Below are 23937 nucleotides of genomic sequence, written 5' to 3'. Positions count from 1 at the left end.
GTGATAGCGACGGTACAAGATAATTTCCTTGGAGAAGAGGTTATGAGTATGTGGTCCTTGATTTGAGGGGAGGATTGTTGAAGTATCAACCAAAGTCTTACATCAGAAAAAAAAAAATGCAAAAATAGTGTTTCACCTACTCAATTAGTATGAATTCTTTTGAGAAAATGCCTAAAAATAAAATCGTACAAAACTGTGAGGACTTAAATCCAAAACAGATAATATTATACTAATGTCCGAGTTAAAGTAAAGTAACAACTTAACGAGATAGAAAATTAGGCCCACAATAATTAACACTCCTCAAATTAAGCTAAGTATTGATCAACTCAATTAATAAACTTTCATCCATCCCTCTTACTAAACAAAAAGTAAGATATATTTGAGAAAAATTAGAGAATAAAACCTTAAAATATCTTAAAAGAAAATCTCTAAACTTTTCATCCCACTAATAAAACACCAACAAACAATTAATTAGTATAAAAAATTTAATAAATATATAACAATTTTTAATAAATATTATGGTATCCCCATCAAATATTTAATAAATATATATAAAAAAATTCATTTAAATTTATTTTTAAAAATTCCACTTTGCTATGGAATTTGGAAAGAAATAATGCATCACATGGTAATGGTAGAAGCCGATTGTCAAAAGTCAGAAGCTTGTTGACTCGATCAGCTCCAATCCAATACCATGATATTCCTTAATGGTGTTCCTTTCCATACCCACGACCACATTTCTTCATCTTCTTCCAATGTAATCTCTCTTTCACTTTATCTTTTAATTTATATTATTTCAGCTTCAAACCATTTTTATCAAATACCCATCTCTGTGCACTGCCTCTAAATCTAATCAAGTTGGGTTTTTGTTTGTTTTTCAATATTGAAAGTGGGAAAGACAGATTGTTCATTATTATTATTAATATCTGTAAATGTATAGTTTCTGTAATGCTATATATTTTAAAAAGGGTGGAATTTGTTCATGTTTTGCTTTCATATAATTTTTCTTTTTTAATAGATTGATGAATTAGAAGGTGTTTAGGTTAACTTCACAGCTGATTTTCATCATATTTCACAACCAAATAGTCTCCATTTCTCTTGAACTTATGTATATATTATGGATTTCAAAATTGGGAAATGTAAACTTTTCCTTTTGGAAATTAGAATGCTTTTGAGTTGATTAAACTGCTTTTGAATTTGAATGTTTCAACATGAAATGTATTATATAATGAACAGAACAATTAGAGCTAGTTTGGTACACCATTACGTGTATTGTGTTGCATAGTATTATATTCTTAGGAATTACCTATATACCATTATGTCGTATTGTATTGTTTAGTATTTTTTTTTTTAATTTATGTTTTGAGTTGTTCTGGTATTTTTTATGTGAGTTAATATGTAGATTTTAATTTCAATTTAAGTTGCTCCATTGGTTATTATGTAAATTTCTATGTAGATTTTTGTAAAAATGTAAAAAAAAAAAAACTGTTTTGAAAACTCCTATATTCATTTGTATTTTATATAAAATTATATGAATACAATATTTTGATATAAATTAAAATTTTAACATAGTATTATATGATTGGATGCTATACAATACAATCTGAACGAGTCCTGTTGAAATATATCAATGAGTTTTGTTCTCATAGAATTTCTCAACTTGTATGAAGTTAATATGTTATATATAGATCATAAAATATTTCTGTTACAGGAAAATGGTACCCTTCTTGCTTTGATGAACCACCCTACACTAGTATCTGCTTCAGAGTCAATCAAGGCTATTCCAGAGAGGAAATTTAAAATTCCTGAAGAGTCTTGCCCAGGAAGGTTAGAGAAAAGTAAATGGGTCTATTTGTTCCAAAGAGAATATGCAACTGCAGATCCTGCACTGGTTGATGTATGTATTTCTTCTTTTATTTACAACTCAGATTTTTACAATTAGATAAAAGTTTAAATTTAAAGTATTGCTATTGGAAATTAGTAGTGCCTAGCACTTTCTAGACGTGTCACCTTGCAATTTAGTTAGCGAAACTCTTTAAAAGTTATTACATTAAATTACATAAAATTCGATACTTAATTACACCAATAACGATATTGACACTAGAACGGTAGGAGGGTGCAATGCACCACTTTAGCATTTCCATCTACTATAAATATATGTTTTTATCAGTTTAGATTATGCTTAAATCAAGGCTAGCTTTTGATTTCGGTTAACATAACTATGATACACTATTGATCCGATTCAGTTCTTCAAAGAATTAGAGAATATACATTTTACTAATATCAGAGTAAGAATTACAAAATTACAAACTTTTTGAGACAGTTTGGTATCTCCCTAAGAGCAATGTTTTACTCTAAATAATTCACACCAAATTCTCTATCTCTCATGAGACTCTCTCTGAGAATCTATAGTCTAGGCTAACAAAGACTCCTAACTAAGAATTAAGCACACTTAACAATCATTTCAGCCACTAAGCACTTGACAACTCAGCTTACAAAATCCTAATCAATTATACTATTGAGACTAAAAGTCATGTTATTTTGATATTGGTTTACAAACATGATATTGGTAAGTAATGATCATCCAATCTGTTCTAGGTGATTAATCATCTTGTTTCCATGTATGGAAGTCACCTCACAATCTATTTTGTCTCTAGATACATTTGAAGTTACCTAAAATTTTCTTTGCATGTGTCTTAATCTATGGTTATCAAATGATTCTTTGCATTTGTCCCTTATAACCCAGTTATAGTTTCATTCTCTAATATGTTAATTACCGTTTAGTTGTCTTTATATTTGCTTCATAATACAAACTTAGCTTCAAATTAAGATTGAGTTACATTTCCCAATCTGATATCATTGTCTTAAATGCAAAGTTTATTGGAACTGATGAAGCAACAACCTGTGTTGGATTTGCTATAAGGAATCGGAAAAATGGAATGTAAGAATTCATTTTATTGATAATGAATTTACTATTGATAAAATACTTTTCTCCACTTCAATGTTCCTGATTTACTTTTGACTTGCAGAACCTCAGTTGCTCATATGGATTCTCCAAATATTGTCGATAAGGGCCTCGACCAGATGCTTTCATCATTTATCGATCGTTGTTTGGATGATGATCTAGATGTATTCCTCTCAAATCATTGTTGTAATTTCATTTGATTGTTTATAACTATTGTCTTGTGGATCATTAACCAGAGAATTTTGTTTTTAAAAAATGCAGGTACATATGATTGGTAGTTTTGAAGATTCTTCTCCTGATGTATGCCTAAGTTCCTCTACTTTCCATTTATTTTTCCAAATAAGTTAATTAACACCGAAAACTGTCTTTACATTGGATTAGCGAAAAAGGAAATAACTGAAGTTGTTTAAATTTATGCAGCATGGTAGTGATAAGTCTGGCTCAGAAAGTGATGAAAATTTGGATGGACACTCTTTCTCATTGTGTTCCAAAATTATTGAAACTTTGATGATGAAAGAGGAGAAATTTCACTTTCAAACTCTGTGTGTCCTTGCACATAACACCAAGAAGGATTCCGAAGGAAATGCATGTCCCATTTTTAACGGCCTTGTGGTTAGCTTCTACTTCCTAAAATGTTGTTCAACTTTGTTATATGCTATTTTTTTTTTGTAAAAGTTACGGATTAGACCTTTTGTTTTGTTAAATAATAATTTAGTATGTATTTTTCACTTAATTTTTTGTTAAACTAAAACTTAATAATTGCGTAACTTGGAGGTATTATGAACAGACTGGTTACAATTTTTGCATACTTTAGGTTGGTTATAAGTCAGGGTATTATTTTGTACCATTTTAGAAAGTACAGGACCCGATTTTTCATTTAACAAAACAGAGTGTCCACTCAATAACTTTTGTAAAATACAGAGTCTAAAATCGTATTTATTTTAAGTGAAGTTACTTTCAACAATGAATGAATGATGATGAAATTTCTTTGTCTATAACATTTTTATTTTAATTTGATCAGATAGAAATGTCAACTGGATCTGTCATCCCGGCTAGTTTCGATACAACCTCAAGATGTCCTGATGAAATTGTCAGGAGAATCCGTGTTACTTCATCTTATGAACATCACAAATGGGATGGGAAGTTGTTGGAAACATATAATACTCTAACCGATAGATTCGAAATCGCCCCATGTCGCTGGTAGAAGTTCAACTTCCTGTACCTTAAAAAAAATAAAAATGGCAGCTTTGTTTTACTTCTGAAATTACATATTGTACAGTTTATGTGTTAAGTTAATGTGTCTATTGTTACATACACTCATGAATCATTTGCTCATTTTTGACTAATATAGGACTTGGCGTCAAGAAAGAATTGCTAGGAGATTGAGAGACCTGTCTGATTCTGAGGTCCTCCATTTGTGTTCTACTTCACCTTCTGCTGAGGCTCCAGATTTTGTTGCAAACGAAAGAAGGTAGGTAAAAAACTTACATTAGATTTAGCTTGGTTTGAAGTTTGAACATACATGAACATGTTAGTTATTAATCTCAATGTGTAGTGTAGTGTCCAAACATAATATCGTATTAAATAATACTAATACAATACAATACAATATAGCGTATCAATTGAGTCTAAAAATGAAACTTGTCTGTAGGTGTAGGCCAAATAAAATCAGAAATTGTCTGTTTCAGCTCTTTGGTGTAAGAAGAAATGATAGTTATGTCTTGGGCTGTTATTGTGGTCTGTTTAAGAAAGTGTTAGTACTTATATTCATGGAGTTCTCAGTTTGGATAGTGGAATAGGCTGGTTGCGACTGTTATCAGTTTAAATATGTTATGCAATAAGTGGAGGAATTTTTTTTATATTCATTATCTATTCTAAAACCATGCAATAGTACTCTAAAAAAACTAGATAATAATCTAATAAGTCTTAAGATAAATAATAAAAGGGTAATTGGGTAATTTAGGTCTCGTCTCTCTCGAATACCCAGTAAACTTGTTCTCATATCACTCCAATGTTTGAAAATATCATAAATACTTTAATATTAGAAAAAGAAAATCTCTAACTTGTAATTTTCTGTCCCACCAATCTACATAGTAAACTTTTATTATCTATGTAATCCTTGTTGTGTTCAAACATGAATAGTTGGAAAGTAGTGCATAATATACTTGTGATCTCATTTCAGGAAGTGGGAGTACTTGATTCAACACCCGAATTGGAATGAAACATTTCCTATGGAACAGCCTCGAGTATTTAAGAGGACTGCTGATGGAGATTGGAGAAGGTGCTAATAATAATCACCATTTTTCTCTCTATTTTCTACTCTCATATTCACTTTTTATATACTTGTATTGTTTGGTTGTTTGACTCAGTTGAACATGTAATTTTTGTTGAGAATAAGAAGAATGTTGTTACCCAAGATGGGTAACCTCAAACAATCATGTTATGAGTGTCCTTGATTACGAATTTAAAGAAGATGATAAGTTATGGTATTTGATTACGAAAATGATCTTAAATTACAACCAAAGTTTCTAATCATTTGGTAAAGGTAGCAACCCAAGAGATAACTTTTCCTACAAGTCATCACCCTGAAAAATTTGATTGTTCTTTCTTTTAGCTACTTTTCATTATTTTATTTTTCTTCTTCTATCCCCAAATGACAATAATATCTTGGCAGTAACGAGACCACACCACCCACAATGCTCATACCAAGTTTTATCTACTTTCTCTCTAGCTAGTATATATAAATGTACTTAGAAAAGTATTTATATAAATCAGAACACAGGTAGTTGGGAAATTATAATAATATAAGAAAGTGCCACAAAATTAGATAGATATGTTATATTTGAACAACCAAACTATTCATTCATATAGAACCATACCCATCAAAGCAGTCCATACAAATTGTGCCTCTTCTTTTGTTTGGGTCATATATTTCAGTTCTCACTAGAGAAAAAACTAGTAAAGCGGGGCAATAAACAGCACAATTTAAATACACAAACAATAAGATGATATTATAACTTTAGATTTATTTTTACTATGTCAGCTACAGTGACCACCCTCTCTAATAGCGCAAAATTTTGTTCACTATACTTGAAACATAAAAAAAAAACCAAGAAAAAATGGATCGGGGCGACCCCGGATTGCTCCGCTATGAAGTGCTATTATCAACCTGTTCCTTCCTTTTAATTCAAATTCAATGATGAGTGAGCACCCTAGCTGGAAGTTTATCAAAACTTGTTTAACTCAACTTGGAAAAGCAATATGCATTCACGCCGTCATTTTTACTTGGATTTGTCGATGAACATGTACTAGAAAGTCGACATAGGACGGGCCAGTTGGATGTTGTTGGTCTTCTACAATATAAGAGAAGAACAACATTCCTGCAACCACAAGTTAACAAATTGTACAGTCAGTATCAGAATTTCATATCAATAAAAACTCGATTAATCGATTAATAATTGACCACTTGACCCGAAAAAGGTTAATTTATACATTGTGCAATGAAATGTCAGAACCATATTAATAAAAATTTTATGATTTTGAAAGTACTGACCTGATGGATCTCCTTTCTTGCACAATCTCAAGCTGCAAAAATTAAATGAGACAAGATTAAGAAGTTATTACGGAAAGATTAAGAGAAATATTGCTAGAAATGAAACTGCAGAGATCAGCCAGTCATACCGTAGGTAAGAACATCTTTGGCGCCGTATTTCATTCATAACTTCATTCAGCCTCTTTGATAGTGGATTGTCATACTGCTGCAACACAAACTACGCAACAAAATATTTACATGTTACACAAACTCCCAATAATGTTTTTCTATTATTAATAGTTTTCAAGAGGAATAAAATAAAAGGATCTAGCACCCAACTCGGGATTCCAGATTTAAATGAAGGATATATCGATTATAAGGTAAGATGTTCGAATCCCTCGATTATAAGTTCTTCTAACATAATATATAAGTGAATATGTAAATAAAAGCAATATTTAAAAAATCCCTACCTGTGGGGTAACTTCGTCAACAGAAGAAATACCGAAAAGTTGTTTCAGTAATGCTGGATCTGCTGTGCTACCAATGTAAATTAAACAATCTTGACCATTCTCGAGAAGATAGATTCCATTGTCACTAATATGCTCACTAGAAAGTGCAACGAATGGAGGAAGAACAGTATCATCATTCTCCTGTCAACAGAAAATAGCATAATGTAAATATATATATAGCATATTTTATCTGTAATATAGTCCACATTAAAAGAATAAAAAGGAAAAAGTTAAAGACATTATTCATACCTTCAAATCAAGATCATGAATAGCTATCATCCTTGGGTATACCAGTGGAATTGCGAGAGGAGTAGAGATGGAGGAAACATAATTGATCCAATACGAACGGTCATCCATCCTCCCATCATTTCGCAGGCCAGTACTTTTGATTAATGCTGCAAAAAGAAAAATGGAAAATATGTGAGTTCGTGTGCGGGTGGGACGTTTAGGTGGTTCTAAAGGAAACATTATATGAACTTTGAAAAAGAGCTTAACCGGAGCATGAAAAATGCTAATATATTCTCGTGCAGGAAAAGGGAACATACCCAGGGTGTACAAAGGCAGAAGCTTAAGTGCCTCTGGAAGGATAAGCTGGCCAGATGATGATGGTGTAGCACAAAATTTACGGTAAGCAAGCAGGCTGTTGATGCATAGATTCGTCACTTGTTCCCGAACTCGTGAGAGTGGATTGAAAGGAATTTCATTTGCCGCTACAAAGGATAGGAAAAGAACACATTAATTGTTATTTTTCTTACAATTGAAAGTTCTAACAAAAAGTTACCAATATCTCCAAAATTCTGCATTGTAATTAATATTGAACATGATGAGGCAAGTAAAAAATACAATTGTAATGAGAGACAATATTATATTCACACTCTACAGTCATAAGAAATATTGATGATGTATTATTTCTCAAAATCCATTTATAATTTAATATGCAATGTTTTACAGAAGATTTCCTATTAATCTATTACACAATGTAAATGAGAAAAATGACTTAGAATTGAAAAATAATGTCAAATTAAAGAGGTAGCTAAAACCAGGAAGGAAGGTAAGGAAAAATGACAGAAGAAATTTAAAACATATCACATACCTTGCTTCAAGAAACATGTGAATTGAGAGTCCAAGTCAGCTGCACGAAACAAATAGCTTAGCATATTTGTGCACGGCAGTGACAAGGTTGTAACTCGAATTCTCCGTTGACCATATACAGTTGTGTAAAGAAGGGCACACTGCATAATAAATAGAAGGAATAGGATCATTCATCTTCTTAGCAGAAAATAATTTGCTTCAAATGGGGAGAAAGAAAAAAGATGATACAGATTGAGTTCACATTAGCTTTTACCTGAAAAGCACATTCTGAGCCATCCTGTAGTTTATCATCGTGTTTTAAGGTCACCAAAATAGTTTTGTCACAGTCAATCTGCAAAATGAAGGAAGATATAAATTATATATTTCCACCAAACAGTTCACAGAGCAGACCACACCAAGTGAAAATAAAAGGGAGTAACACAATGCAATGAAACAGAGGTATTAAAACCAGAATTAAAAAACTTATAAAAAATTGTTTGAACATGATATACTAACCCCAGGTAGATCAACATCTGTTGGAATCCGCTTGCAGAAGTTTCCAGAGTAGTCTTGAACTTGAATGCCCTATACATAAAGAGGAAAATTAAAAAAAAAAAATGCCTATTTGAGTTTTGTTCTTAGCAACTGATTCGATTTTTTAAGAAAAGTAATAAACTTTCACTGCCACGTTAGAATACCTGGCTGCATCTAACACGCATCACTGCCTCAAAACCTTGGGGCCTTGTAATATTCCATCTAAGATCATTGTAGATCTTTGCAGGATCAGATACAACTGAGAATGGATAATAATAATAAACCTGAAAGACGAAAACCAGCATAATTTTTTATTTAGTATTATTATTTAACCAAACACCACCTAGTTGTACTATTGATAAGCGTGGAAATGAAAGAAATGATAATTAAAGGGATGAAACTATATAAACATGCTTAGAGACGACAGCGTATTTGAATATATTAGTGAATCCAAGCACATTTGGTGTATTTTACAGCTGACAGCATGAACTATGTAAACATGCTTAAAGAGAACACTTGATATAATTCTTTCACAAGCTATACACAAAACATTAACATGCTTAACTAATATGAATATCAATTTAAAAGAACTCAGAATATTAAACCGTTGTTAAGTGACGTGGTTATCAAGTTAAAAAGATAAGCCATAAGTGATGTTTCCATAAAACCCTAGACAAATTAAGATTAGTACCTGCCCTCCTGTTGTTCTTGGGATGACAGCAATAGATGCAATATCCACATATGTGTGGGTAGTGATAAATACATCCACGCAAACCTGAAACATGCCATGATAGATAAGTTACCCGTACAAAATTATACTCATCAAATACAGTGCATCGAGTGCAAAAAATCTCCACCAGCAGGTAGAACAAAGTCATATCTATCTATTTATTTATTTATTTTTTTTTTGAAACAAGCCATACCTAAATTATTAAGTGATATGAAATTACTGGAAGTTTACCTGATACTCCGCAAATTCAATAGCCATTGTCTTAAAAGTTTTGTCAACTGGCTGAAGTAATTTATGGGCTTCCTGCAAAGATGTTAAAGAAGAATCATAATCTAAAGGAAAGGCAGTTTTGACTAAGACAAGTACTAGCATTACTTTATAGAAACTCTACAAAGCATTAGGTTCTTATGCTTGAGTTATTGATTAACATTAACGTTTTCATTTCTTTAAATCTTTATCCAATCTCCCAGTCTTCTTCTTGTGATTATTATTGCTTTTAGTACTCTATATGCCCCTACAGATTACAATTATCACCATCTCATTCTCTTAGGAGGCCTATAGGTGTATCAAATTGGAAATGGGTACAAATGAACCAGAGTCCTATGAGAATTATTTCTTTTTCCCCTTCTACCACATGTCAACAAAAAAAAATGTTGATTATCTTATATACTAGTGGAACAATCATTCCAGTTTGATCAATAAAGCCATCAAAATCTTCCAACAACTTTCATTAAGTTCCAAATATGAAGAAAAAGGATCTAGGAAAAATGTCATGAAGTTCAGGATCTTCAATTAGATTTACATAAAAAGTAGAAAACTTCAATGAAACAACCCAGTGATGTTTAACTCCGCCAATCTAAGAAGATTACATACATTACCCCTAAAGAAAACAAATTGAACGAACATCGGACTCATATCCATTATATTGTCTGAAAACAGTCGGATAGAAGGTGTAAAAAAACATTATTTCCATACCTTCTCTCCCGCAGATACATTAGCTCTTCCTTCAGCTTCTCTAGCAGAAAGAGCTCCAATGCCAGTTGATGGCAAAACTGTAAATAAATAAATCACAAATACAATACATGTCATGAGAGAGCCAAAATTCCCTATGAGAAAAATATAGATGCTAAGCCCAACTGGGGTTTCATATATGAAATTGGTTTGTCAAATAAATTTCATAAATACAGCTAAGCTAATACAACACATACACAGCAACCCAAACCAATCCACATCATGTAATCCAATCCAATCCGCCACTTTGCATTTGAGTGTCATTGAATTTGAAATAAAGTACAGTATTCATGAATTTAAAATACAAAAGTAACTAAAAAAACCGGTGCATCTTCACCATGCAGAAATCCGACTGAAAGTCAGTGTCACATTCTCTATTTCTAATCATCAAGACCTAAAAAGACTGCATAATTATGAAGCATAATTGGTGGTAGCGGAAACAATTTACACATTTAAATGCAAACATGCAAACATGAAGATGTATCATATTCTAAACTTGCCTGATTGAAATACCATAAGTTTCCCTCCAGTGCTCTTCATAGCTAGGAAAGCAGCCTAAAAACAGGGAGCAGAAGCATATTAAAATGCATGTTTTAATGTACCAATATTAATAGATGAAATATCATCATGTAAAGCATGCAATATTCCAGACTCTTATATTCTCATTTTGGTTAAATATTTTGAACTAAATTCAGAACAAACTGTCTGTAACTCAAGATACAAGATCTCAGAGTTGTTTTCAAGCCAAATGATCAATGCATGTGTTAAAGTTTCCCCCATGACTCTAGCCTAATTAGATGCAACCGTCTAACTGCATCAATTTTATAAGAAACACCAGCACTGAAAAGTTAGTTGATTCCAAATTTGCCTACCCTTCCTAAAACAATAACTCTTCAAGAAAATAACATATCCAATCTTGGAAGCATTCATCCAAACATTCCATCATCTGCATTTAAACAATACTTTCACATATTTACAATTTACTATAGTTACACAAAAGCAACATCATGGATAGATTTTACCCTTCGTTTTGTCCTTTTCTATTTTGACAAAAGGAACCTAACACACAGACATAATGTAACAATTTATTGAAGTTGAGATGACCTTCTTAATCTCCCAAGTATGTTTGTCATTGTACACGAGAAAGCAAAATTTAGGCCTTTTTTATGTATATAAAAATATGTTAATTTTATTATAATCCTAGAAAGCAAAGGGAACGACAAACTCCCAAAACCAATGACATCAACTCAAAAAAAGTATAAGAAATGTGTTTCCAGCTGTAACAACATAATCAAAACACCAAGAACCATAAACTGTCTTAATAAAAATAGCAAACCTTAATTGCAGCACCAAACGCTGATTCAGCAGTTTTACTATTCTGAAACATGGTTGGAATAACTTCCAGCAATACCTCTAAATGCTGTCGGCACTATATCAACAATAAAAAAAAACAAAAGATCAACTATTATTGGCAGGAAAAATATTGCCTAAAAATCAACAAGATAATAGTAGTGTATAAAAACTAATGGAAAATAAAGGTCCATAAAGCAACAGCCTTGGATATTTACCTCGGATAGAGGCACAAGAACATCTGTCTGTAAGGGAGTATAAACATCTTGTACATCAGGAACTATTAGCATTAGTGGCTGCAAAATATAATTGGATGTCAGAATCAATGTAAATGTAGATAACCATTGAGAAAATTATAGGTCAAGAATATTCAACAAAAACAACATAAATGTAATTATACAAAATATCATTTAGCGAAAAGACCAATCTATATTAACAATTAAAACGGAAATTATGTAAATCCACAACTGAAATTATGTAAGAAAAAAATAAAGGAAAAAAAAAACATGTAAAAAAATAGGAGAGATCTTGTGCCCTGTGTGCAAAGTCATTGAAAGACGAACTCTGTTCTTTAAACTGCCTACTGAGTACCATTAAAGTAAAGATACAATCGAAATCATATTTTGCTCCAAGATACTCCATTAATGTATTTTCTAGCATGTCATATTCTTCAAGCAAATCTAGTAATTGTTCTTTTCTTCCCAATATTCATCTCACAATGACAATAACTCATCTTTGTTACCAAATTTATAACTATTTATATGCAGCTTAAATGATGTCTTTCCATCCATCCCTTCTAAAAGCAAATTCTAAAATGCAGAATGCTATCTAACAGTAAGATTTAGCTGTAGCAAACACATTTATACTTTTCTATAAACAGTGTAGTCAGACCAATCTTTCTCATCTTCTAGTTGATAAAGCGATTACTAATACACAATCAGGCACCAAATAATGGCCAAGTCCGTAAAGCAGGTCCAAGAGACTGTATGTATAAACTTTATCTGAAAACCATTTAGGAACCAGATACCTTATGCTTGTGTAGTCATTCACCTTAATATGACATTAATCCTAAATCCTAATTGCAGAAGAATGCAATCATTCCAATGTTCAGACAAATCACTCTCAGATAGATTCAACTTTGTGAACGCAATATCCCGATCCATGTAACATAAATGTTGTGTATAACATACAAAACCTAGGAAGTTTATTAATTTAACTGGAGATTTAAAGATAAAGCTCCACTTTACTAACTGAAATTATATGAAAGGGTCAAGATAAATTTGACCTGCTGTAATGCACGTTTCAAATTGTAAAAATGGATTGTTGAGTCAAAGGTTGCAATTCCCACAATTGTCCGAGGACCTTCCTGCATCAATGAAAGCACCAAGATCTCAGTGAAAAATAAAACATGTTTTCCTTCCCATTTGTTTCTCTTTATAGAAACACAAAGTATAAATTATCCCAATGAAAGACCAAGGAATTGTTTAAAATATGACTGGCCTTGAAGCTTTAGTAATTATAAACAAGAAGGAAAATTCATGAGAGAAAGACTGGAGAATAAAATCATCATAATGAAATTTGTATTTTCACTAAAATCAAGCAAGGAAATAAGTTTGGTAGGTTTTGTAGGACAAATTATTGAAATTTTCTAAAGTCAAATTGGTCTTTTTTAAAAATGTTAGAGACCTAGGTTCCTTCCTGGTTCAATAATTACAGAGAAACAAAATGAAGAGTCAATAAATGTAACAAACAAAGAAATAAACAAAAATGATGTAAAATTATTTAGTCATGATAGAAATACATTGCCTATATACAAATTAGCGAAAATGAAACAGTATTTGTCCCATCAAAAGATACTGTAGATCTTTACATAGTTTCCTATGTTTACAGGTTACAAACACCAAGAAATGGAAAACCAATGAACCCAAAAGCTCTTCCACTTCCTGAACAGCGTAGCTAAAAACTCTAAATCTGTCATGCAAAAAGAAAAAAACTTACAGGGAGATCAGAAATGACTTGACTAATTGCACTGCAAGCTGCCGCAGTTGCACCAGTTTGCATCGCATTCATGGATACATCAATGAGGAAAAAGTATACAGCCGGCATGGGATCACGCACCTAGAATCAAACAATCATCGCTTAAAATGTAGTCACTCAGAAATGACAACAAAACAATATAGCACTTAATAACAAATTTGGAACCTTTCCAAAAAAAAGAGTATATGTATAGTGTGCTAATTCAAGGTCATGCTAATTTACAGCTGTTACTAAGACCAAGTATGGGCAACCTTTTGCAAAAAATCTCTACTTCAAAATATAATACAATGAAACATCATTGTTGATAAGCACTGACGTAACTAACCAACTTTATGAACAATTATGCAAAATGGGTTAACAAAATTATATCACTCAGATAAAATGTTGGAGACTCGTCTTTATTAGTGATATTGTCCATATTAGTCTTGTGACTGATTTCTAAGAAGTATGTACGAGTATTTTCCATAAGATCGTGGGCATGTTAAGGTAAGATTTTGAAGAATCAGAGGGGGCAACTGTCACTGGCAGTAAGATTCAGATGTGACACTGGCTGCTAATGAAGTTGTGGAAAACTATAGATATCATAGAAGGAAAGGTCGGTCTTCAAAATTGATATTGAAAAATACTATGGCCATGTATATTTTTAATGGCCGTATTTTCCTATATGATTTTCATTAACAGGAGGCTAAGAGAAAATTTCAAGGGATCTAGGGCTTATACGATCCACTGTCCACGTATTTATTATTATTTTATAATTAAACTTAAAACAGAACTACTTATAGATGGAATTAACAATTTTGATAATATATCCAATTGCATTCCTTCTTGATTGAATTGAGTGAACAAAGGAATTCCTATAACTCCAGATGTATTAATATAAAAGAAAAATACCGGATGTGGAAAATCCAAAAGTATCACCAATACAAACGTGTGTGTGATTGATACCGACAAAATAACATAAAACAATAAACTAGAAACAGGAAAAAGCGAAAACCAAAACGATATTACAAAAACAAAATGATGTCCCATTCTCTTAAAAAGACAGGGAATGGAAACACAAGCATTTGATTGGTATATAGCATAAAATCTAAACTGGATGAACTGTAAAGGGAAAGAAAAAACGATGTTTAGATTTGTAAGATTTTGTATCACTAACCATGTACTCTTTTGTAGCAACAAATTCAACTGTTCCTCTACATAACTCAGGTCTTTCATCTGCATCTCGACGCCTACCATCTGGCCCAAGATTACAGTGGTAGTCACGGGGAGTCTCATCAGTAAATCCTGCAACAGCCAAAAAGGTGAATGTTGATTAGTGACTAGTCGTATGAATAATATTAATACCATTTTCCTCCCATTGTGCAAAATAAAGATGGAAGAAATTGTGCCTTTTGCGACAAATTACAGGCTACTCATGTTATCGTAGAAAAATGAATATACACTAATACTTACCACACAAGTTACAGATAAATCGCTTTCCCTGATCAATAAACTTCATGAAAGGATTTATGTAGCCTTTGCAGCGAGAACATCGAACTGGACCACTTTCACCAAAGTCCACAACCTATAACACAGCATAATCAGCACATTTACACTCAAGTCAAAATTCAATAGTATCAATTTCATGTTGGATGAATGGGGGAATTTCATTCCTTGTCCATTACTTTCCAGTATTTTTCATAACACAAAAATTTGGATTAGGACTTGAAATCTATATCAACGAAAGGTCTAATTGTTGGTGTTGGAATAATGGGCTGTAATGGCAATTACATGTCACAGAATATAATTCAACCCAAAAAGAAACTATCTCCATGCTATTGTTGCCCTCAGCTTTAAATTCCATATAGGTTCCATGATGATCAATAATTAATTTAACAAATCAATTTTCTTCAAATAAAAAACTGATAATATATTACAAATTATTGTATCTGTCTGCAATAGCAACTAGTAAAACACTTCAAAGACAAAAGGTTTACATGTATCGGTTCCTCTGATGGGTGAGGAAGTGCAAGAGGTTGGACCAGCAAAGCTAAAGGCATCCCTGACGTTGTCAAAAGGTCAGCAGTGCATGGTATCTGTCAATGTTTGGGAAAAATGAATTACAATAAAAAAAAAAGAATAAATAAACCAATCAAGGTTGAAGATTGACTGGCAAAGCTAACTTCAATACAATAAAATCAAAATCTAACCTGATTTATGGTGCACCTCATGTAACGTGGACTACAGTTTCCATTGTCATTAACAACGTAATCACTTGTAGCAGGCTTTAAGAAAATTAAAAGCAGTCAGTCAGAAGAGCACAAATAACAATCAGAAAGATTGCCTGCAATTTCAAAAACCAAAAGTAATATGGTAAGGATAAGCACCGGAGGACAATTGGCCTGATTTCCATGACGAGTTACATGCTGGATAATTGAAGAGCTTGGCAAGGGCCTTGGAATTTGATTAGGGTCAATTTTAGTTGATCCAGCAACAGGAGCTCCTGTTTGACCGATGCCAGATTGTATTGTAGTCATGGATTGATTTGGATACATTCGGGGCGGCTGCATGGAACCAGGAACTGGTGGAGGTGCCATCTGAAGAAATAAAAGATATGAGACAAAATAACTCAAAAAACATGAAGAGCTTTGAAGCTTGCATCCAACATATCTTCCCCCATAATTGTCAGCATACATTATTTCATGAACATATGCTTATAAAATTCTTATGTATTTGATAAACCTTTTCATTACTTATGATAAAAGAAAGAGTTAGACAGGATACATTATTTCATGAAGAGCTTTGAAGCTTGCATCCAACATATCTTCCCCCATAATTGTCAGCATACATTATTTCATGAACATATGCTTATAAAATTCTTATGTATTTGATAAACCTTTTCATTACTTATGATAAAAGAAAGAGTTAGACAGGATAACAATCCTACTGGACCATTCAATAGCCACCACCACAAACGTGCCTTCAGCATTGTCATTTGAATTTCCTTAAAAATCTCTATCATTCCTTAAAACATAAAAACCAAAAGTATAAAAAGGACCCACACTCTGGAATACATTGTCTTTCTTTTATTTGGGGAGGCAAACCATCTGAATCTTTCCTTTTATGCATTGAAACTATTTGCGGGGATCATGTGTATAAGTAAGTAATCATTAAGATACATTAAAATTAAAGATGCATAATAATTGTCAAAAACTCTGAATAGTGATTTTGTCTTTAGTGCTGCAATAAACAAACTACTCTCAAACGCATGCCTTTACTTGGTATCTATAATTTTTACAACGGCCATCATTTCACAGATGCAGCACAGAACAATGGGGATATATCAAAAAGAAGGCAGTGTTAACCAAATGGTGTATCCTAATCCTATCAACAGATTCCAAATCCTAGCAAAACAAAATTCAAACAAGTGGAGCTCACTGCAACTAAAGAAGGTCAACAACTAAAAATGAACAAGGAAGAAATGACATGGAGCAAAACAATTTTCATTGTTTTTGCATCATTGAGTACGCATACCAAAAAAATTTCTTAAAAGAGAATACTATATTTCCCCAGTAAGTTATGTAAACATTAATGTGATGCATACTAATGCACTATATAAGCTGCAATACATTGTAAAACCAAGAAACACAATGCATACCATACCTGTCCAGGTTGCATTGGCCACGTCGGTGAGCCAAAAGGTGACCCTGCTGGTGGTAGTGCGCCCTGAGCTACACCCGAATAAGGTGAGGATGGTTGCATGGGGGGAGGTGGTGGACCGCTGGCTCCCATACCACCAAGATCATTGCTCATGGTTGGACCACGAGGAGGCACAGGTCCCATTGTCTGTGGAGGCCCAAGAGGTGGTTGTGGAGCACTTCCAATGGGCGGATATCGGGGACCACCTGGCATGGCACCTTGACCAAAACTTGGTGGACCATTGCTCATCAAGCCACCAGGTGCCCTAGATGGCAGTGCAAACTGACCAGTAGCCATTGGTGAAGATCCAGGAAGAGGCTGAGCACCAGGTGGCAGTGACTGTGGTGCTACTGGACCAGAAGGAAGAGGCCCAGAACCAGGTGCACCATAACCACCCATCGAAGGGGGGAAAGAACCAGGAGGTCTTGATGCAAATGGAGAAGGTTGGCCTACAGGTGGTCCAGTAGGTCTCACTGGCGCCCCACCAGTTTGTAACATGGCTTGTGGGGGTCCTGATGGTGGCATCACAGGTCTTCCAAGTGCACCTGGAGGAGGAGGCCCAGGGCGAGAAAAAGGTGCTTGTGCACCAGGCAAGCCATGAGAAGTGGCTGGCGAAGCAAAAGGCGGTGGTTGGCCAAATGGGGAAGGTACAGGGCTAGAATTAAGCATAGAAGGTGGGCGGTTGAGATTCATATTCTGCAAATTATCAGCCAGGGAATCGGGAGCTCTTTGGGCATTAGGAATGTAATTAGGAGGTGGCACCATACCGGGCCTAGGTGCCCCTGGAGGAGGCACATTAGCAGCCATTGATCAATCAAATACAACACCCAGATCCCCTTTATCTCCTTCTGTATACCAAAAATCCAAATTTCAACAATCCACGATCCAATCACATAACATCAAATCAAACAAAACAAAACGAACACATTTCAGAAACACAAACGAAAATCACCATCACCACCATAAACAAATAATCAATTACATAAAAGTTGAGCATTAATTCCACAAATTTATAACGTAGTAATTTATCCAAATCCAAAACAAAAAACAAAATCATATCAAGCCAGATCACTCATATTCCTCTTTCTCACTCAACCTCAAATCCCAATCAAAACAATACAGATTCGTACATTACCGCACTAACACTAACTCATTGATCAAATTTACATAATATAGTCCGTGCTTTTACAAATATATAAGGAGATCTAAAAACATTTTCACTAAAAAGAAACTGAATTATGAGTTTAGATTAAAATCATAAAGAGATGAAGATGAACCAGACAAAAATGGTGGATCGCCTGGTAACGGTGATAGCTTCTTCTTCTTCTTCTTCGTTCGACAACGAAAATACCCACTGAATTGACGAGAAGGACCCAAAATACGACCACTCTACAGAGGTGGAGCTTTTTTTATTTTTATTTTTATTTTTATTATTATTATTATTATATATAAATGACTTGTAATTTATTTTATTTATTTTTTACTTCTCATTTTTTTTTCTTTTTCTTTTTCTTTTTCTTTTTCTTTTTTTAGGTGTATGATTTATTGATCTTTAATCAAAAAAAAAAAAAAAAGATTTATTGATCGGTGACAACGAACAGCCAATTACAGATTGCCACGTAGTGTTTTTAACGTCACCTCATCGGCTGAAATGGGAACTTCCGACTTGAACGACATGTCGTTTCATTATTTTTTTTTTTTTAATTTATGATTGTGAACATGTTACCAATTTTTTCCTTCAAAAAACACACATCTTCTTTTTACTCCCTTGATAAAATATATTAAAATTAAATAAAAGATGGCAAATATAAATAATTAGAAAAAAAAAAATCTTTCCATTGATTATTTTCAGCACCCAATTACTTTTGCTTTTATTTGTGAAAGGAAAAATATTCATTCAATCAAACACATAATATATATATATATATGTCTCAGACATAAACCCAGTAAAATTGATTTTTCAAAGAAGATGCAAAATATCAACAGCTAGACGGTAAGACCCCGTGCACCTTAATTATAGCTTCGTAGTGACAACCTTGATTGAATGTGTAGGATAGGTGAGAGGTTGTGACACACAACGACCAATCCTGAAAGACCACTCTTTCGTCTAAGGATGCATAATTGACACACCAATAATTTGAGGAGGACGGGACACTGCGAGGTGGGTAGTTTATCTGGGGCGAATGCTTCCAATTTTTACGTAAACTTCTTCTTACCAGTCAAGTAGTACAACAGTTGTATCTTATAGCCTAGCGCGGCGGGTCATTCACCTTTTGTATTCAATAAGAAGATAGAAAGAACTATTAGATAGATAAGGAGCGGGCCTTTCTTGCTTGTTTAGTAAAGTAACACCTTTTATTTTGATAGGAGTAGGTGCTTGCTGGGGCTGGGCACTCATCATTTTTCATTTAAAACTAATGAATGTTGGGTCGGGCCTTGTTTAAAAAAAAATAGAGTTGCGTAAAGCAAACTCCCTTTTTGGACGCATGGGGCTTAGTCAAGTAAAATCGGGTTGCGTTGCTTGATGCTTCGATTGAAAACAAATAAGTAGGGCCATGCCAGTACGACTGAATATGCGTAGAAAAGTCAATCCCTTCCCTACGGCACCAAAAAAAATGGGGCCGAACTTTTCCCCGCCCGCTAAAGGACAATAATACAAAAAGAAAGTGAGATTTTTTCAAATAATAAAACTTATCGTCAAGTCTGACCTTGAGTATAGGCGAACTAGGTTTGTACTTAGGCCGAATAAAAAAATTTCTATTTGAAAATATACATATTTTTTTTACTGATTTTCAAAGGGAAATTTGACATTTTATGCTTAAAAAATGCACATGGTGTTATTTTATACACAGAAAATATACATTTGATAATTATTCTTAACTTTCAATTTTGTTCCAAAAATACCCCCCTCATTTCAATTCCCCCCAATCTCTCTAACTTCCCTCTCTCTCCTCTCTCTCTCTTCCTTTCTCGGTTTCAAGCTCACCACCGTTCCCCCTTTCGAACCTAACCCTCATTCTCACCACCGCACCATTCGAACCACCACACCATTCGAACCACCACACGCAGTCGACCCACGAACCCAGTCGACCCACACGAACCCATTCGACCCCACACGAACAGTGACGACCCACGAGACCCGAACCCCATGAGACCCACTCCATCCCAATCGACCCACGAGAGCCACTCGATCCCAGTCGATCCACGAGCCACTCCATCCGTTCATCATCGTCCTCGGCACCGTCGACGAACCAGGTATGGGCTTCCTTTAATTTTTTTTTTTTGCAATTTATCCTTTAAATTGTGAATCTGTGATATAACTGAAATATGTAGTTTATGAAAGTTTCGAATTGCTAGTTTTTGTGTTTGGGGATGAATGTAGGCTAGGGGGAATTGGTTTTTCTGGATTTTGGTGTTTTGTGCGATTTTATGCGATTTTATGCGACTTTAATGCGATTTAATATTGAATTCAAGTTTTTGTTAGGGATTTTGAGCGATGTTATGCGATTTTGTACGATTTTTGTGCGATTTTTGCTAGCTTAGATAGTTTCTGTTATATTATGCGATGTTTATGCGATTTTTGGCGATTTTTGTGCGATTTACTCTGAACAATGGGTTCTCTGTTATATTATGCGATGTTCATGCGATTTTTGTGCGATTTACTCTGAATAATAGGTTCTCTGTTATATTATGCGATGTTCATGCGATTTTTTGGCGATTTTTGTGCGATTTACTCTGAACAATGTGTTCTCTGTAATATTATGCGATGTTCATGCGATTTTTGGCGATTTTGGCGATGTCTCAGCTCCTACCCCTACATTATAGACGAGCTACCTCTGAGGTTGCACCACAAACGGAGACCAGGTAAATCTCTCCTTTTTTTTTTTAATTTAAGTAATTTATTTAATTTTGCACTCCATTATGAATTACTTAACTTAATTGTTGCTAATATTTACTAATTTTTTAATTTGTAGTGGCGATTGTGGAGTGTTTGCCATGGAGTACATTGAGCACTGCATGCTGGAGCGATCGTTAGAGCTAGTTAATGATGATAACATGCTCACCTTTAGACATAGGTGGTGTGTAGACTTATTTTACTAGAACTTGATATGGTAGTTTTATGTAATGTTATGCCTTGTATTATATTATATTATACTGTGAAATGTGTAGACTTAATGATGATAAACTTTTACAATTGTATTATATTATACTGTGAAATGTGAAATTGATCAACTGTCGCACATATATCGCATACAAATCGCAAATATTATCAAAGTTGAAAGAATAACTTGCTTAGCTCGCTAAAAATGTCGCACATACATCGCTTAGAAATCGTAAAAAGTAGACAGTTAGTATATTAGGCATGTTACCAGTGAAATCTGTTGTGAAAATTGTGTACGCAAGTATACGCAATCGTAACAAGTAATAAAGTGATAAATCGAGTATCGTCTCCACAGGGATTGAAAATTAGAAATTGATTTATAAAACTAATTACTCACAAATTGGTTTTAACAAAAGAATAAAATAAAATAAAGTGATGAGAATATGTAAAAAAAATATATATTAATAAACACAAACTATGAAGAAAACAAGCTAGAACTATTAAATTGGCCTAAAAAATGCAAAGTTGATATAATGGTGCAAATGAATATTGTTGCAAATTGATGGTGTCAACTAGGAATTTAAAATGTCATAATCCTTTTTCCAAAGTATTTATGGTTTGATTCTCTAATTAATTAACATATTCCTATGCCCAATTAATTTAAGAATATCAATTTAAGCACAATTCCTTCAAGTCATACATGGTAAATAACATATTCCTATGCCATTTACAAATCACATTTTTCCAAAGTGATATTCATGCATCATTCAAGCAATTCCACTAACCCTATTTTTTCCAAAATTAAGATTAGCTAGTACCTACTAATGGTGATCAAGCAAAAGTAAGCAATTGCACAATAAACACACTTGAATGAACAAAATCAATTCACTAAAACATAGCAACAAAATATCAAATCACAATTTAAGTCAAGAAAATAATTCTAGCAAAAAGAAAATTAACTCATAATAGATTGTGCAAAAATTACAAAATTTAAAAGAAAAGAAAGATAGAAATAAAAACCCATTTAGAGCTTGTCACAAGACTCTAAGTTTCTTCTCCAAATTGCTCTTCTTCTTCCTCTTGATTTTTGCCAATCTCAAAATTAAAAATGCTAAATTAAAACCCTAAATAAAACTATCTCTCTCTCTCCTTTCTTTTTCTTTTTTTTTCATTTTTCTTCTTTTTCTTCATTTTTCTTCTTTTCTTCACTGTCAGCCGCCTCCTCTTTTTTCAATCCACTCACGCCACTGCCCTTCTCAATTCATCATATATATATAATGTCTTCTTTTTTTCATTTCTATTTTTTTTTTCAAATCAAGCCCTCACTTGATTTTCTTTTCTCTTTCTTTCTTTTTTTCTTTTTGGCCCAATCTTTCTTTCTTTTGACTTTCAACTAAAGCCCAATAAATATAGCCCATCAAGTGTAAAATGTTTGGGCTTTTAGTCCATTTCACTTTACATCAAATATTGGTGGTCATTAGTGAGTCCATCCATGAACATTAATACTCTTCATTTGAACTAATGTGACAAGCCCAAAATACACATTTAAACTTTCTACAAAATAAAAACAAAACATTGAGATTAAAACTTATAAAATGGGAAACTAAATAAAATTGATAAAATATTACAAAATTAATTGAAAAATACTAAAATTACTATTTATGCATAACTAAATAAAACCAAATAAAAGTCACTAAAATAAACTAAAAATACTTGAGAACAAAGCTAATTTAATGCCCAAAAAGATATAAATAACTCTATTTTCATAGAGTTATCACACCCCAAACTTAAAACTTTGCTTGTCCTCAAGCAAAAAGAAAAAATAAAGAAAATAAAACAAGAGGCAATATGATACTAAAGTTGGTGATCTCCACATTTCCTTAAAGCTTAAGGTTGATTAATGAACATAGCTTAGAGAAAAATAAAAAGATTGTCCAATGATTGTGAAAAATTCAAGGACAAGTTTCATTCCAATTTTGATTACTCCAAGTGTGTGTGTGAAATGCCTTTTATCAAAATATTACTTGCAATTTAGATCAATTTATGTAAATATGAATTAAGCACAAAATCTCTAAAGTAACAAATTCTCATAGGTTTGTTTTTCATCTCTCTCTCCACTAATGTAGACAAACACAAAACCAAAGATCAAAAGGACTTTTTCAAGCTTGTAATGTAAGGCTTAGGTGAAGGTGGTTAAGAGAAGTCATTTTTGGCTCAAATCACCTAAAAACACCTTAATTTTTCTAAGACCAAAATGAGACCTCACACTTACTTCCTCAAATAATATCCCACAAAAAATTTGAGTATTAATATTGCCATTATTTATTGTCCCAAAATTTTCCAAAATAATGTGCTCCCAGGAGTTATAGCAATGCTTTAGCATATCATTTTTTCCTGTGTCTCTGCTCCAGAATGCTG

At 33.2% G+C, this 23937-nt stretch overlaps 2 protein-coding genes across 4 annotated transcripts; one reads left to right on the top strand and one right to left on the bottom strand.

Annotated features, from left to right (window-relative positions):
* Positions 1-575: 575 nt before the first annotated feature.
* Positions 576-5468, top strand: LOC115724192 (protein N-terminal asparagine amidohydrolase). Its single transcript, XM_030653668.2, has 9 exons — positions 576-757; positions 1712-1897; positions 2877-2941; positions 3030-3129; positions 3227-3265; positions 3386-3577; positions 3987-4165; positions 4317-4436; positions 5148-5468. Exons 1-9 carry the CDS (start codon positions 695-697, stop codon positions 5251-5253), a joined length of 1050 nt encoding a protein of 349 aa, XP_030509528.2. The 5' UTR covers positions 576-694; the 3' UTR covers positions 5254-5468.
* Positions 5469-5801: 333 nt separating this feature from the next.
* LOC115724109 (protein transport protein SEC24 C) lies at positions 5802-19566 on the bottom strand. 3 transcript variants are annotated; one of them, XM_061104099.1, is made up of 25 exons: positions 19427-19566; positions 17382-18265; positions 16106-16315; positions 15929-16003; positions 15716-15814; positions 15192-15303; positions 14896-15023; positions 13701-13820; positions 12988-13068; positions 11921-11998; positions 11689-11781; positions 10853-10907; positions 10317-10393; positions 9573-9644; positions 9303-9386; positions 8776-8895; positions 8594-8662; positions 8352-8429; positions 8100-8238; positions 7552-7716; positions 7256-7401; positions 6968-7147; positions 6647-6735; positions 6519-6550; positions 5802-6345 (listed from the first exon to the last, which is right to left on the bottom strand). In XM_061104099.1, the coding sequence occupies exons 2-25, from the start codon at positions 18222-18224 to the stop codon at positions 6233-6235; spliced, it is 3258 nt and encodes a 1085-aa protein (XP_060960082.1). In that variant the 5' UTR covers positions 18225-18265; positions 19427-19566; the 3' UTR covers positions 5802-6232. The 3 variants fall into 3 exon arrangements, with proteins under 3 accessions (XP_060960082.1, XP_030509432.1, XP_030509433.1); XM_030653572.2 differs by lacking the exon at positions 19427-19566 and adding an exon at positions 18695-18858; XM_030653573.2 differs by lacking the exon at positions 19427-19566 and adding an exon at positions 18700-18858.
* Positions 19567-23937: the final 4371 nt, after the last annotated feature.

Source organism: Cannabis sativa, chromosome 9, assembly GCF_029168945.1.
Source record: "Cannabis sativa cultivar Pink pepper isolate KNU-18-1 chromosome 9, ASM2916894v1, whole genome shotgun sequence".
Lineage (NCBI taxonomy): Eukaryota > Viridiplantae > Streptophyta > Magnoliopsida > Rosales > Cannabaceae > Cannabis > Cannabis sativa.
This window is presented reverse-complemented; position numbering and strand designations above follow the sequence as displayed.

Excerpts from the sequence above, each read along its gene's own strand:
- LOC115724192 (XM_030653668.2), top strand. The coding sequence starts at position 695 with ATGATATTCCTTAATGGTGTTCCTTTCCATACCCACGACCACATTTCT. Across the intron at positions 3,130-3,226 it reads GTTTGGATGATGATCTAGAT|GTACATATGATTGGTAGTTT; the intron begins GTATTCCTCTCA and ends TAAAAAATGCAG. Across the intron at positions 4,437-5,147 it reads TTTGTTGCAAACGAAAGAAG|GAAGTGGGAGTACTTGATTC; the intron begins GTAGGTAAAAAA and ends ATCTCATTTCAG.
- LOC115724109 (XM_061104099.1), bottom strand. The coding sequence starts at position 18,224 with ATGGCTGCTAATGTGCCTCCTCCAGGGGCACCTAGGCCCGGTATGGTG. Across the intron at positions 8,663-8,775 it reads TGCGTGTTAGATGCAGCCAG|GGCATTCAAGTTCAAGACTA; the intron begins GTATTCTAACGT and ends CTTTATGTATAG. Across the intron at positions 8,239-8,351 it reads GCTCAGAATGTGCTTTTCAG|TGTGCCCTTCTTTACACAAC; the intron begins GTAAAAGCTAAT and ends TTTATTATGCAG.